This window comes from Lepidochelys kempii, chromosome 3, assembly GCF_965140265.1.
Source record: "Lepidochelys kempii isolate rLepKem1 chromosome 3, rLepKem1.hap2, whole genome shotgun sequence".
In the NCBI taxonomy this organism is placed as follows: Eukaryota; Metazoa; Chordata; order Testudines; family Cheloniidae; genus Lepidochelys; species Lepidochelys kempii.
Window position 1 is genome coordinate 205,531,336 of NC_133258.1, and position 15,026 is coordinate 205,546,361.

General features: G+C 37.3%; 1 protein-coding gene across 11 annotated transcripts in view; it reads right to left on the reverse strand.

Moving 5' to 3' along the window:
- RALGAPA2 (Ral GTPase activating protein catalytic subunit alpha 2) overlaps positions 1-15,026 on the reverse strand; it is a 306,774-nt gene that overhangs the window by 116,208 nt on the left and 175,540 nt on the right. For 10 of the 11 annotated variants that reach the window (XR_012158343.1, XR_012158341.1, XR_012158342.1 and 7 more), the window contains 3 exons: positions 14,782-14,905; positions 10,658-10,813; positions 2,598-2,756 (listed from right to left, as the gene is read on the reverse strand). Coding sequence is in view for 8 of the 11 variants with exons in the window: in XM_073339773.1 (XP_073195874.1) it covers positions 2,598-2,756; positions 10,658-10,813; positions 14,782-14,905 (439 nt within the window). In the remaining 3 variants the exon portion in view is untranslated. Of the gene's footprint in view, positions 1-2,597; positions 2,757-4,897; positions 5,164-10,657; positions 10,814-14,781; positions 14,906-15,026 lie in introns of those variants that run through there. The other variant, XM_073339780.1, reaches the window with a different exon arrangement.

Below are 15,026 nucleotides of genomic sequence, written 5' to 3' on the forward strand. Positions count from 1 at the left end.
ATTCTATGGGAGTGTTAGCTGCACAAGGAATACACAACTGGGCCATAAATCCATATGAAGAAAAAGACTAGAATTATCAATTCCTGTGCACTCGCAATGCCCATGCTGAGGCCCATTGAAATCAATGGGACTCCATGCAGTCATAAGCTTTCACCCATGTGGATCTTTTTGCCTTAATGAGGGAGTTTGGTTGAATAAGTAAATTGAATATATATTACAATGTTCTCTGTTCAGTACTTTATGTGAGTTGATATTATTTTAAGGAGCCAAAACAAGATTACCTCTTAAAGAATCCTAAGTGTCAGAGGGATGAAAGATAAATATAATAACAGAAATAAACTATAGTCGGATAAAATTTACAGATGTGGAGAGAAATGTACCCCTTCTTTGACCACTACTAATTCTGAAGTAAGTTATCCAAGAAACACAAAAATTAATATTCCCCACATTGCAAACACCTGCTTCGTTACAATCACTAACCTAAGAAAAAATAGGGTTTTTTGTTGTTGTTGTACACACTAAAAGAAGGCAAAGTTAAAGAAACCTTTTGAGTATAACTACCTCAGTTCTATAGTAAGCAGCACTAGTTAAAAGACTTGGGAATGGGTAAATTATAGTACCAAATGGCTGAGAATTAATCTCTGACGACTAGCTGCAATCTAACGAGGCATCTGTGTCCCAGGGAACCCACAGTATGTCCCTGGCGGTATGTGTAGTGTGTAGAGTCTGCATGGCATTCTTTGTCCTCTTTTGCAGGCGGCTTTTCGTCTCATTGTTTAGAATATCCTCATGCATCTGTGACGCGTGGAATGCATTCATACTAACAGACTTACTATTGTTTTCTCTCAGAAGCTTTGTTGAGCAAAGACTGCATCACAGTTCCTGATAATTATATTGCTTAATTAATCAAGACAAAAAAAATTTGCAAATCATTGCCTGGTTGCCAAGCAGGGAGATAAAAATGAAAATAATACAAGCTGAAGCAATATAACAAAAGTAACAGCTAGCTGATCAGAAATTCTTATATAATGAAGCTATTAATGCTAAATCGGTTAATGTTAACATTGCTCCAGGTGTCTCTACTTAGATGCAAACAAAAAGGCTAACATTATGTATATAAAAGGCCAAATGTTACCATGGATTCTGTAACCTGATAGAGAGGACAGCCTTTTCATTTGATTAGGGAATGCAATTTAAATACCAGGGACTGAAGCCAAACAACAGACATTTCTCTCTGCAAGCCTCTTTCATTCACCCTGGGGTCAGTAGCTGGTGAACAAAAGGTCAGCCACACTTGCCCTGGAAATGTCTGGATTAATTTTATTACATTGTAATGGTTTGTACTTTAAATGTAGGGATAACACTAAATTTCCATTTGGCTATTATTCTTTATGCCTTTGGGTGTTTTTTGAGTAATATGTAAAAGAGACAGCTTTTCTTGGATCGATTCACACAATTTTCAAACCAGCTTATAATGCTAAATTCTAAAAAATGTTTATGAAACTCGTGACAAGATACTGTTGGCTATATGATTTATAATACTTCAGCATTCTAAGATGTCATTTTCACTACTTTTAAGTCCCTGACAAGTGGATTGCAGATTCTTTATATACCCAAAATAAAGTTTAACAGCAATAAAAGGTCATAATTTAAAAAGTTGCAAATTCTAAGGTTTATTTTTGTAAATGTATACTTACAAATTACTAATTGTTAAACTGTACAATTCTTGTATCTTTCACAGTTCTGAAAGATGCATCATATTCAACTTGAAAAATGTGTCACTGGATTTATGCATCATTTCTGCACTTGGCTGTACTCCAAGATAAATATCATCCTTTATGTATGAAGGAGATGATATTGTGGACTATAATTACTTTTATAAAATAAATTTTGCCTTGAAAAGTTAACATATCAAATATATTAGAACCAAAATTTACACTCACACACACTCACTCACACTCAATTTCTGCATTTCAAATATAAATATTCCATCTTTATCTACACAACTTTTTAGACACTGGTTGCTTTTGCTTTGAGATTTAAACCCACATTTATAAGGAAGTTGAAAAAAGTTATACTATTTTAAATTGTTGACAAAAACAGAAAAGAAATTAAATTAAGTCTTACAAATATAAATTGTTTGACATTTCACACAAAAACAAGGATGCCGAGTGAGAGGAATCACACTCAATCCTTAAATCATCCCAGTGAGTCAGATTATTGCAGCGGTCTCAAACATTGTTTGAGGGTACATACAATACCATATGTGCTGCAGTAGCTAAGCATGATGGGGTGAATTAATGCCTAGTGAAAGCCTGAACTCTAAATTCCCTTGCTTTTATTAGTTTAAATAGATCTTTGCCATTGTTTTAAATATCTTTTTTCATATTTCATCTCCTACAGTTTTAGAAATTTGAAAGGTTGCCCCAAATGCTAAGCATTAATGTAATATTAATATGTTCTTCATTTCATATCTGACCATTTAAATCTCTACTCATATTAAATTCTCGGAATAAAGTTTCCTTTAAGCTACACAAGAATTGTTGGCCATTTGAACAATGTTTATGATGGACACAATAAAGTAGCTTAAAACATACCTCTGGTTTCTTCATTATCTCTACGAAAAACATGTGATTCTTCATTGGATAAATAATAATTAAAACATCTCCAAAATCTGTTGGTATAATACCCCTGCGGTAGTTCCTGGTGTGCTCAGACCAGACGATGTGAACCTCATCATTTCCCAAGTGACGAAGCTGCAACAGCAAATTGGCTCTTTATTAATCAGAGTGATAACAACAGTTTATGAGGGGTCATGGCTTACAAATTGAATTACAATGCTTGACAGTAGAAATATTTCATTACAGAAAAGGTTAAAATATTGCTTTTTCTCTGCTTGTTGGAATTAAAAGCAACTAAATAACTTGCCTCATTCAAAACACATTGTTATTTAATGGTTTAATTAAGTAATTATCAAACTATCAACTTGCATGAGGTGTACATGCACAGTATATATACAGATTTCTGTGCTAATCTGGATTACTAGATCAAAATGTTTATTAGCAGAACATTTTAATTTAGTTAAAATATTATAGTTTTCACAGTGATAGTAATTACTATGATTCAGGTTGCAAACACACTTTCCATTGTGATTTCCCATATCCTATTTTCTCAGACACCTGAAAGATTCACTTTTGGGTCTGACACTTACTGTGCTATATCTGTCAGAAGGCAAACTGTGTTTTGAAAATGTGAGCAAAATCTCTGAAGTAGTTTTTGAGATATGACAGAATGGGAGAAAAGTACCTTTTTTAAAAAAACGTAAAATATGTCTGAAGTTTAAAGTTGAAATGTAGCATAGAAAAATAGTCCTTATTAAGTAGTAGTGCCTTTTCTTTGTGAAGAAAAAAATGTTTGTGATTTAACAAAGGTAAAGTCATTTGAAAATTACATATTGAGCATCCACAATAGACTGTTTCTGCTATACACTTTACCTTGACATTATATCTATTATTAAAGGTGAAATTTACCCCTATGCAGTGGGCTAGCACAAGACCTGTGCAATACTTAAGTTCCATTTAAACCTTAAAATAGATAAAGCTGGTGATTAAAGTGAAGCATAGGCCTTGTTCTGGCCTTCTGTATAGTGATGAATTTCACTCTACTAGAATTGGATGGTAATTTTTAACAGTAAAGGATTTCTATCAAAGTTGCAAAACAACATTGCGAGGATCAGAATGCTAACAGTACCTTTGCTTAGGACATTATAGGTTAATAATACCTGGGATTTATACTTGGGAAAAGCAAAATAAGACCTGTTCATACAATACCTCAAGTTCACAGCTCATTATTTGATTTTACTTGACACAGAAAAGTTGCTGAATTTATTTCTCTGATTTATATGTACAAATGAAAAATCCATTTCAATCCTATCTACAAAACAAGTAATCATCAGTCCCTCATTCCTCAGTTTGAAATGTGTAAACACTACACAAAGTATTTTTTTCCTGGACCAACACAGATTAGCGTAAATTAACTTTCTCACTATCATGCCCATGGCTACCAGCATTTCATTATTTTGTAATGATATCTGATGATTGAGATAAAATAACCATAATGTGTGAATATTGTGTGTGTGTGTGTATATATATATATATATATATTTAGCAATATTAAGCGGTGGTACTGTGAGAATATACGGTGAAATCTTGGTTCCACTGAAGAATAGCAAAACTCCCACGATTTCACCCATAGTGAGCAAATAGATTCAACTATAAAACATAAGAGTGACCACAAACAAGATGTGAAGCAAATTTGCTACTGAAAAAAGAAACTACCTGGGCTACACTAATACATACATTTCACCTATTCAGAAATAGTCTGTATTAATCTAACAAAAGGTAAAAGGAATGTGGAAGGGAATGTGGTGTGTTAATATATTAGTTTACTAGCTGAACAACAGTAAGGGCTCAAATCAGGCCACCTGTATTCACTGAGTACAATTTTTGAAAACAGTTCAATGGGATTATTTTTGGAAGTGCTATGCAATGTAAATGAGGATTAATATATACAGATGTATAGAAAGCAGTGAGCAAAACATAGGACCAAATCCTTTTAAAAAAGGGACATCTTTTTTAATCATATGAATTCTTCAACCAATGATTTCTTAAATTTATCAGCACTTTTCATTCTGAAGAATCCCAAAATACTTTACAAACATTACAGTGATTGCTCCACCTATGTCTGAAATACAGCCACGTCTAGAGCGTTAACATAGTAGCCATTCTGAATCAGCAACGCCATATTTTGTAGAAGGACTTAGATGCAAGAAAACATCCAAAATAGGAAGAAATTAGGCCAAAAGAATGTAATTTCGCTAGTTGTCATTTAGCCAGGAAACAATGGCTTACGCCTCTACCTCTTGCAAAAACCACAATGACATATTTAATCATCACATGATTGGCGCCTTGGTTTTATCTTTTCTCAAAGATATCTCCCTTCAGCAGCACAGTGCTCCTTAGTACAACACTTTTGGCATCAGTTTAATACTCACTTAGAAGACAGACAGACACCTACTGAATCATGACCCTTACTTCCTATAGCTCCTAGGGTTCTCTGAGACGTTACCCATCCAAGTACTCGGAAGGCTACATTCTGCTTCATCTATGAGATATAACACAATCACAGCCCAAAGTAATGTGCCAGAAACATACACTTGCTTTATATTAGAATGATAATTGCCTTTAAAGCATAAAAGACCATTTTATCATAATATTTCTAAAAGGACATATCTCCTTGATCAGTATTATTATTATTTGTACTACAATAGTGCCTAGGAGCCCTAGCCATAGACCACATTGTGTTAGGCACTGTACAAACACAGAACAAAAAGACAGTCCCTACCTCCAGAGACTTACAGTCTAGCGTACAAGACGAAAACCAACCGATCGATACAGACAGACGGGAGTACAAGGAAACAACGAGACAATATTGGTCAGCATGACAGGCAGTGGTTTCTCCACGCCAACAGCTTAACCATTGTCAGGTTTTTTGTCGATATCATTGCAAAGGAGAATTTTGAGGGGGGATCTGAAGGTGGGTAATAAGGTAGCTTTGTGGATGTTTATGTCAAATGCCTTCCAAACACATGGGGCAACAAGGGCAATAGCACTGCCTGTTTGAAAATTTAACAAGTGGGCAGTAGAGGCTGGCATCATGGGTCATACAGAGGCAAACATCAACATCTCAGTAGTGAATGAGAGATAAGTAGGGTGGGGATTTACTATGAAGGGCCTTGAAAGTGAACACAAGCAGTTTATGTTTGATTCAACAGAGAAGGGGGAGCCTACGGTGGGATTCAAAGAGAGAGGTGACATTGTCAAAGTGATGGGCTAGGAAAAATTTAGCAGTAGCATTCTGAATGGATATGAATGCCAAAAGATCGCATTTCTCAAGGCCAGAAAAAAGAATGTTGCATTAATCAAGGCGCAAGATGATGAGAGCTTGGGTGAGAGCTTTAGTGGATGTACAAAGGCCATGTCTTAGAGATTTAGATATAGCCTGGCTATGAGGACCCAGAGATACTGGAGTTGAAGGTGACACTCAGGTTATGGCCTGTCTGACAGGCATGATGGTGGCACTGTCCACAGCAATAGAGAAAGGAGATAGTAGGGAAGATGTCGGAGGGGAAAGATTAGGAGCTCTGTTTTAGCCATGTTTAGCTAGACATTCACAAGATGTCAGAGAGGCAGACTGAGGCTTTACTTTGAACAGAAGACAACATGGTGTAGAGACATAAATCTGTGAGTTGCTGGCATGGTTGTTAAATTTGCGTTCGCAGATGAGATTACCCAGAGATGAAATGTATAGGCAGAAGAGAAGGGGACCTAGAACAAAAGCCTGTGGAAGCCCCACAGAAAATTAGAGGGCAGATGAGGAAGGATATGCTGAAGGAGAGCTTAGAGAGTTAGGAGGGGGACCAGGAGAGGACTTAGTCTTGTAAACCAATGGAGGAAAAGATTTCACTGAATTTTCAGTTAACTCTGACAATATTGATTATATTGTTATAATACTGTACTTATCAGCTTTTGTGTTTTGCTAAAACATCGTTATATTGCCAGTGACACAGAACAGTAAAACCATAATACACTAACTGTAGACTTCTTACTTGGATCACTGAAAAAAAATAATGTTTTGGATTTTGTGTGATATATATCTAAAGCTTCTGAGCACAAACTAAACAAAAAAGGAACAGTTTTGGCTATAGTCAAATAAGCAAATAAATGAATAATCCAGAGCAAAACTGATGAGTTCTCTCTCCTCCAATATACGTAGTTTGAAAAAACCAACCAACTGACCACGAAAAGGATGAAACTGGAAAATAAGACAAAGAAGTAGATTGTCGTTTTAAATTGAGCCCTGCTCTGAAAGCTACCGGAGATGTACATTAGCAAATACTCAAGGAAGGAAGCTCTTGCAGTTGTTTGCATTTTCCTTCTCAAAACTTAATAGATTAGTATTAATTTATAAACTGCACATAAAGACAACTTTAATAATGTGAATAAGATTTACACACATTTTTAACCACACATTTGTTCAAGTACAGTAGTTTCCTTAATGTCTCAATTAGATCAAACCATGAATATACATATAACTTTGGTCAATTTATAGCCTCTAATTTGAATTATGCCATCATTAATCATGTCTCAGCTGCACTCCCTCAGCTAGAATATGTGCTTCAGAATGTACTTGTCAGTTACAGCACAAATGCTCATTTTTCAAGCCTTACAAAAACAACTCCATGTTCTGAGGCTAGTCGTGCGCCACTTCCACTCACTCACTTGAGTAAATAGTTTTAAAGGCACTCTGCTTTAGCTAGTCTGCATGCTGCCTGCCAGGCAACACGCCACTGCTGACACTGGTCATGGTACACACCTAATAGTCTGACCTCCTTTTCCTACTAATTGCATTACTTAGCCAGCTGGCTCCAGAAAGGAGTCGTCTGTTTGATTGAAGAATTCCTGCTTTTGGGTAGGCATGGCTGCTACTTTTACTAAGTAACAGTGAGGCCTGACATCCCCATTGTTTGTCTGACAGTGAGCCCATCCTAAAATCTAAGTTTTATTTGTAAATTAACCAAGAAACTTCCTGCCAGAACAGCGCTGCCTGGAGACTGATAATGTGTGCCTTTCATTCCCTTTCACTCTTACTGTATCACTGCCAATTTGTTTTTCTGCTGCTGGCCAGCCTTAGGCTATAAAAGCCTTGTAAGACATAAGTGCAATTATAGTCCTGGAGTCAAATGAATTGGACAAATCCAATAGCACAGCTCTGTCCCCACTTTGCAAACCCCTACAGCTGTTAGATTAGCTGCTAAAAATCTAATCTAGCTATAGCTAACAAATTTCTGAAGCGAAGGAGCAAGAGTTCAGTATAGGGTTGCAACCAGATTTCTGAATTGAAAACGTTCTACTATGACAAAGGAGAAGATGGAATAAATCACTTTGAAATTTTGCAGCTCATTTTTAAACTGTTAGGTATAATTTAGTTAGACTAAGACAAGGAACTGTAGGATGCTGTTACTGAGATTGATTTTTATTCTAGCTGTGAGATATCTGATAAAAGTTTTAACACTAATGATACTAAATCTTACAGCTGGAAAAGGTACCAGTTGAATTTTGATTATGTCAGTAGGAAAGTTTTTGTTCAGGGCCAAGTCTTTTAATATTATTTGGAGTTGTAGTATTTATTTTAAAAAGAGCAACAACATTTTTAATATGAAAACCTGATTTTCAAATATGTAAAGGAAAAAATATTTGTATTGTTGTTGTCTACAGAATTACTGGGCCAAATTCATCCCTCATGGATGTGCACTACTTTTAGTGAATTTTAAACCAGAAGTGGATGCATCCCCTTGTGCCTAAAAAACAAAACACCATAACAAAATATTTAGGTGGAGTTACTGCATCAGACTATAATTCCACAACCCATAGAATATATAGCCCGCTGTACAACTGCAGTATTTACAGGATGCTTCCTTGGCTAGCAGAGGTAAGACTTTCTGTTATACTCTTGGGTTTACAACCTCAGTAAGATGATCAGCACTCTGATTCTTCTGCCTGGAGACAGGCAGAAAGAATAGAGCAAAGAACAGAGATATGAAAATAGAGCTACTGGCCTAGGAGCCACCAGGTTTCACGCAGGATAAAGTGTTATTTAGAATCTGCCCGGTGGAAGCAGAGGGAAAGAGAGGAAGAGAATGCTACCCTTCTCCCATCCTTGAGTGGCAGCACACTAGGATTCTCACCTCTCAGTAATAAAATTTTTTTTTTTTTAAATAGCATTGGATATTTCTGTAGCAGTAGCAAATGAATGAAAACTACTCAAAAACATGAGGTCTTAATGCAACAATATATAATTCTCTTTCTCTACTTCTGTTAGGAAGTTATGACAGGGAAGGGAAGGAGTAGAAAACTCCTCTTGACATTCTTCTCCACTGATTTAAGATGGAAACATGGATTCCTCCTATGTGAACATTTGATACTCTCAAATAACATCAGTCCTGTTGTGAATATGGCAGATACTCTCACCAAGATCTCGCATCTCTCTCTCTTTCTCACTCCTGGACGAGTGACATGACAAACCCAATCTTTTCATGACTTGTTCTGGTCAGGTATTGACTCATGTGCAAAAAAAAAAAAAAAAAAAAAGGTGTGCGTGAGGGCAACTAGGACATTTTTCTTCAAATTGAGCTGCACGGGAGAGTCACATGGACATGTTTATTCAAGCACATAGTCCTATCTGGTTCTATTGGTATATAGACCTCTAACCGTGGGATTTCATAGCTTAGTTCTCTGAACTGGTCTGCATACTGCTGTTGGAGTCCCAGTGGATTATTGTTTTTGGGGATTTCAACATTTATACTGATATCAGCTCTTTTGGATCAGCAAGTAAGATTCGAAGAAACGGACACCTTGGATTTTACTGTAAGGATGAGGAAGGCTCCCATAGGGCTTGTTGTATATTCATCCTTGTCTTTGGAGCTGGTTTGGATATCACAAATACTCAGGCTCAAACCATCAGCTCACTGGTTTCACTGTGAACCTTATTTCATATGTATTATCATTGCTAGAACCAAATCTCACAGACCCCAGTGAAGATATGATCTGAAGGCAATGAGATTGCATAGGTGTGAATGAACACCCACAGGATCTTTATTACAAATATTATGGGAAAAGGAAAAGACACAGCTTGACTATCAAAAAATAGGGTGAGTTTGCAGGGCGAGTAGTCAAATTCCATCTTTCTAATGTTAACTAAGCAAATGTGATATGGAAATCAACATGACAATGAATATGGCACCTCACAATGACATTTTACAGTTATTTCTCAGGGCACAACCGTATTTTAAAGCAAATGAGGTAGCTATGGTTCCATTACTGATAGATCTTAACAATTCACTTTACGAGGGTAGGGTGCTGACCATCCTTAAACCATGCAGAAGTTTGCCAACTGTCCAAAATATCTCTGATCTTCTGGAGTGCCCACCAGTTACTGCTCAATCTTAAACAAATAAGTAGCTGGATATCAACAAAATTCTGAGCTGGTTTCCGTCTGGGTTCTGGCCATCCTTTGAAGCTGACACTACTTGTCAGGATTGTGAATGATCAAATTATGGTTTTAAATTGAAGTCGGTTGGTGATTTTTGCTACTATAACTCATCACTTTTCTTTCACTCCCTTTCTTTTCCTTTATTAGACTCGATTGCTCATTTATTCATCCATGTTTGTACTTTAAGAGAATGATATTTTATCACATTATATTGCATGTGTTTTTATTCTATTGTACTGAACTCTGAAGGTTTTGACAGTGAGGCAAATGAAATAAAATGATTGTTATTATTATTACTAATAATGGTATTTGATGCTGCCATGGAAATGCAGAATCCAATGTTCACAAGGCACTGCATTCGGGGAATCTAGTTGCAGAATTTAACTCCCATGTGCTGCAGAATAAAGAGGGGCTTGCATACATAGTACAATTTATGTTCCATACAAATTTTGATTTGAGCATATGAAGATTAACTCCTATATTTCAAAATAATGTACTAATAATATCTTAGAAATTTCTATCATAGTAAATGATATAAACGAGTTACCTTTTTGGTCAGTGAATCATCAGAATCTGACGGCATTCTTGTGGACACATGAAAAATGACTTCCACAGTAGAGGTAGCGTAATACGGTGCTGTTTGTCCTGTGCTGCCATTACGTTGCAGACCACCCATAAATCCACAATGTGTTGAAAGATCAACCTTATTGATATAAAAGGGGAAACAACAAGGAAAAAACCTTCTCCTTACTGAGCCACATTTAAAGGATATTATAGCATAGACAATCAACTCTGTGTGTGTATGTATATTTAAAGTGTTAAGGCTTTAATTTTCTGCGTGTGTGTGTGTGTGGGGGGGTGTCTTTGCACAACATTTTAGGATACGCCAGCTTTCTGTTTCTGTAAGCTGCTAAAAAGAAATATCTCTAAAACTAATAACTAGACAGTCATAATGGAGACAAGGTGATTTGCTTACCTGTTAATATAGTTTCTTTTAGTCTTTAGTGGGTCATTACAGACAAGTGGTATTCTATGTTTCTACTACCAAATGACAAGAGGGATCAAAATAATTCTGTAACACTATGCTCCTTTATTCTGACTAATTCTGTTTGAGCAAATCAGTTCAAGAAACCTCAGAGTAACGAACCACACCTATGCACCCTTAATTAAAAATCAGTGTCAAATACAGAGAAAACACGAACAGGGAAACATAGGTGAAATGAAGAGCCTCTCTTGCTAAGTGCAGTTACCATTACAAGTTAGTAAAAAATATGAATATCTAAAAGGACACATGCTCACTACTGCTTCAGTCTTAAAAAACCTTTATAACTGTAAAACCCCACTTTTAGGCAAAGGGAAGTCAAAGTTTCCACTCCACTCCACTTCCAGTTCAGCAATCTGGGCTGACCCATTAAAAAGTAAGAAAAGCTAAAATTAGAGCAAGAGAACTATCTGTTTTCTCTTATATCCTATGGATCAGTGCAGACAGTGGGAACTTTAATGGCAATATCACTATAGGCATTACTGTAACAACAATCAACAGACCATATTATAAAGGGCTTCCTTGCAGGCATGCCAAAGTAGCAGTGGCAAGAGAAATGATGTAGGAATGCCTAGGTTACAGCCCTGCAGAGTTCTAGAAGGAAGGCATCTCTCTTTCTGCCTGTAAGATGGCTAAAACCCTGTTAAAGTGGGCTCTGATGGTTGGAAGGTGATACCTGCTTTAGACCACAGAGATGAGAGAATGACTCATAGGTGTATCTGGCAATTAAGTCCTTCAACTCCCTCTACTGCTGTAAGATGAACAAAATGTCAGATGACTGCTTCTAGGGCTTTTTTAAGCATGACCCCCAGTTTCTTCTTTACATTAAAGGTATGCAGTAATTCTCATTATTTAGAGAGGAACAGAGAAAAGGAAGGACTCTCTTCAGCCAATCTGTCAGGGAAAGGATCATGGGAAAGGAATTAGTGAGCGGCCAATGTTGGTTATCATTGCATTTTGATTAAAGATTCAGTAAAGATCTTTGAAGGGAAGGGCCTGAAAATCTTCCATTCTCTTAGCTGAACTGATGGCCTCTAGAAAAATTGTCTGAAGGGTGGAGAATCTTTTGGAGACTTGTCTTACAGGCTTGAAGAGAAAACACAGGAGGACATACGAGACCAGGTTCAGATCGAAAGGGAGTATAAACAGATGGGAAGGGACCAGAGCTTTGGCTTGTTTATTGCCTTACTGCCTTTGGTTCTGATCTAAAAAGAAATGGTTCAAATTTGCTTACCTTACATGTCAAAAGTTGTTTTTTTCTGTTAGCCATGCAGACTCAGCCTCCGAGCTGAAAGCTAAGCTAGGTTCTTTTTACCGTTTCATGCATTATCACTAGCATTATGGATCCCCGAGGTCAAATTCTGCCTTCAGTTGCACCTCAATAGGATTGCACAGCGTACATGAAGACAGAATATGGCCATGCAGTTGGACCTTAATTAACAATCCTCTTGATGGTATGTGATCCAGAACAGAATCCAGCTCACTCTTCCCCTTGCTGCAGTGGCTCTGCAGGGCTAACAAGAGTAAACAGCTGTAAACATGTACTTTTCTCACTGACGCAAGGAGAGTAAGAGGAAAGACATGGAGCAGCTCTGTTGAAGAAGAGGATTCCATTTTTGGAGTCATTTTCTGACCATAATTTTCTTTATGGAATAGGGCCACTTCTGGGTTGAGATTCCACTGGCCTTTCTCGTTGCTAGTTTTAGCACTCTAGCTCACCTGTGCTAACACACGTCTGTCTATTTGAGCTGGAAGGCACACTTCCAGCTGCAGCAGACACATACCCTGAATGGATGAGGTGATATACTGCACCAAGGTGCCCTGGATCAAATGAAGAATACTGGGATGCCACTAGCCTAAGATCTCAATACCTTCTAATGTAACTTTTCCATTAGCAGGGAAAGAGAAAAGACGTACTACCTCTAGCGTATAGGTGGTACAAGGCATCAACCTCAAGAGCATCATCCTCATTCAAAAGGTGGACAGCAGAAGAGGAGCTTCTGTACCTTCCCATTTCCTGGTATAATGTTTATGTCCCTGTGGGGTAAATGCCCATAGCTGTCATATAAGGAGAACACCTAGAGCTTTGGTTCCCCTTAATGGATCTGATGGAGGATTAGCCAGTCTGTTCTGCAATTCCTTTTTTGAGACTATGTGAATGGCAAAGAGGGTGATTAGATTTCTCTCTACCCATAGAAAGACATAACATGCTTTTCATTATTTTCCAGGTTTTTTTAATGCCATGAAGGCTGACTATGCAAGTGACCATGGTTAAGTTCATCTTCATCACTTTGCCCTTTAGATCACAGCTGAAATGAAGGACAAACTACACTGGCCAGTGGCCTTAGTTTCAGAGGTGCTAAGCATCTACAGCTCTCATTCAATTCCACTGGAACAGTGGGTTCTCAACACCTCTGAAAATCAGGTCCTTAGTTCCCAGGCAGTTAGGAGCTCTCTGATTTAATCTAGCAGCCTTATGCTACTTTGTGACAAAAGTGAGCAGTACAGGTCAAGAAGCTACAGATGACCCATAGTAGAGAATATCCTTTCACAGTCAACAGCCCAGGGATAAGTTCAGGTCTAGTGGAAGAGAGAGTAGCTCTAATGGGTACAGAAATCTCATGAGTCAGAGCTGAAGAGAGTACTTGTGGAAGTGAGCCCATAAATAGATGGATCTATTTATTGAAGTTGTTTATTGAGTGCTAGTCTTTGTAGTATGCAAGCTTTCTAGGCAGAGCAACATGAACTTTGAGGTAGGCCTCTGCAAGAGCAGAGATCTGATCCCTGAAAGCCTAGTGACTCAAGGCTCTAGGAAGAACAGCTTGCCTCAGTAAATACTGAGTCAGGGTAGGGGTAAAGGATTTCTTGGACTATAACTTCGCTCTGGGATTACAGTAAGGATCGGACAATACCTCTTGGAATATCTGGTCTCAGAATGTGGCTCAGATGAGTAGGTCTTCCACAGAAAGATGTGTAAAGAGGTTCTCCCACTAATGAGTAACAGTTAACATCACCATCACTTTGATGGAAATCTGGGGGTCAATGGCAAGACCAAACTCTAGGGCTTTGTAACAACAAACCACTGTCTGGCCTGACCTACGGGAAACAGGAGAAAACATGTTTTGTTCTGAAACATGTCAAATGTAACACAAGCTGCTCCTACAGTAATTCCTCTAATAATTTAAAGCAAATTTCTCTCTCTTTCTCTTTTTAAAAAAAAAAAAAAAGTTAATGGAAAGTTGCATTTAGGTTGCTCCCCTGAGCTCAGCTCCCTGAAACACCTGATGGTAAGAAATATTTCACAATTGAATAAACTATTAAAATACAAATATATAAAAATAAACAATTGAAATTAGTACTTTTAGCCTCCTTTTTTTAGAAACTATTTTCTAAAATATTTCACAGTTTACATGTGGCAGGGAGTGCTTAACATATGGACTGTCAGGATTCTGCTTTGTATATTGCTCAGCATTTTTTTAAATGAACTTCTACCAAATATCATGCAGCAAGTTAAAATTATTTCTCTGGTTTTGAAAATTAAAATATGCGTAGGTAATATACAATTTACCCATTTTAAAAATGTTGATTTCAACAACCCTACAAAAACATTTTAAGTTTGCTACTATTACCTCCCAGCCCAATCCAGCAACAAAATCTTCATATGGTTGGCTTCCTCTTGCATTGGACAATATTGAGCATTTGTCCTCTTGTCCTTCTGCAATGTAAAACACTGCAATCTTGTGAGTTTCACGGCTGCAATTAGAGGTAACAAGAAATCTAAGTTCATTTTAAAATGTGGAGGTTACTTACTGTAACTGGAGGTTCTTTGAGATGTGTGGTCCCTAACCATAGTCCACGCATGGGGCACACATGT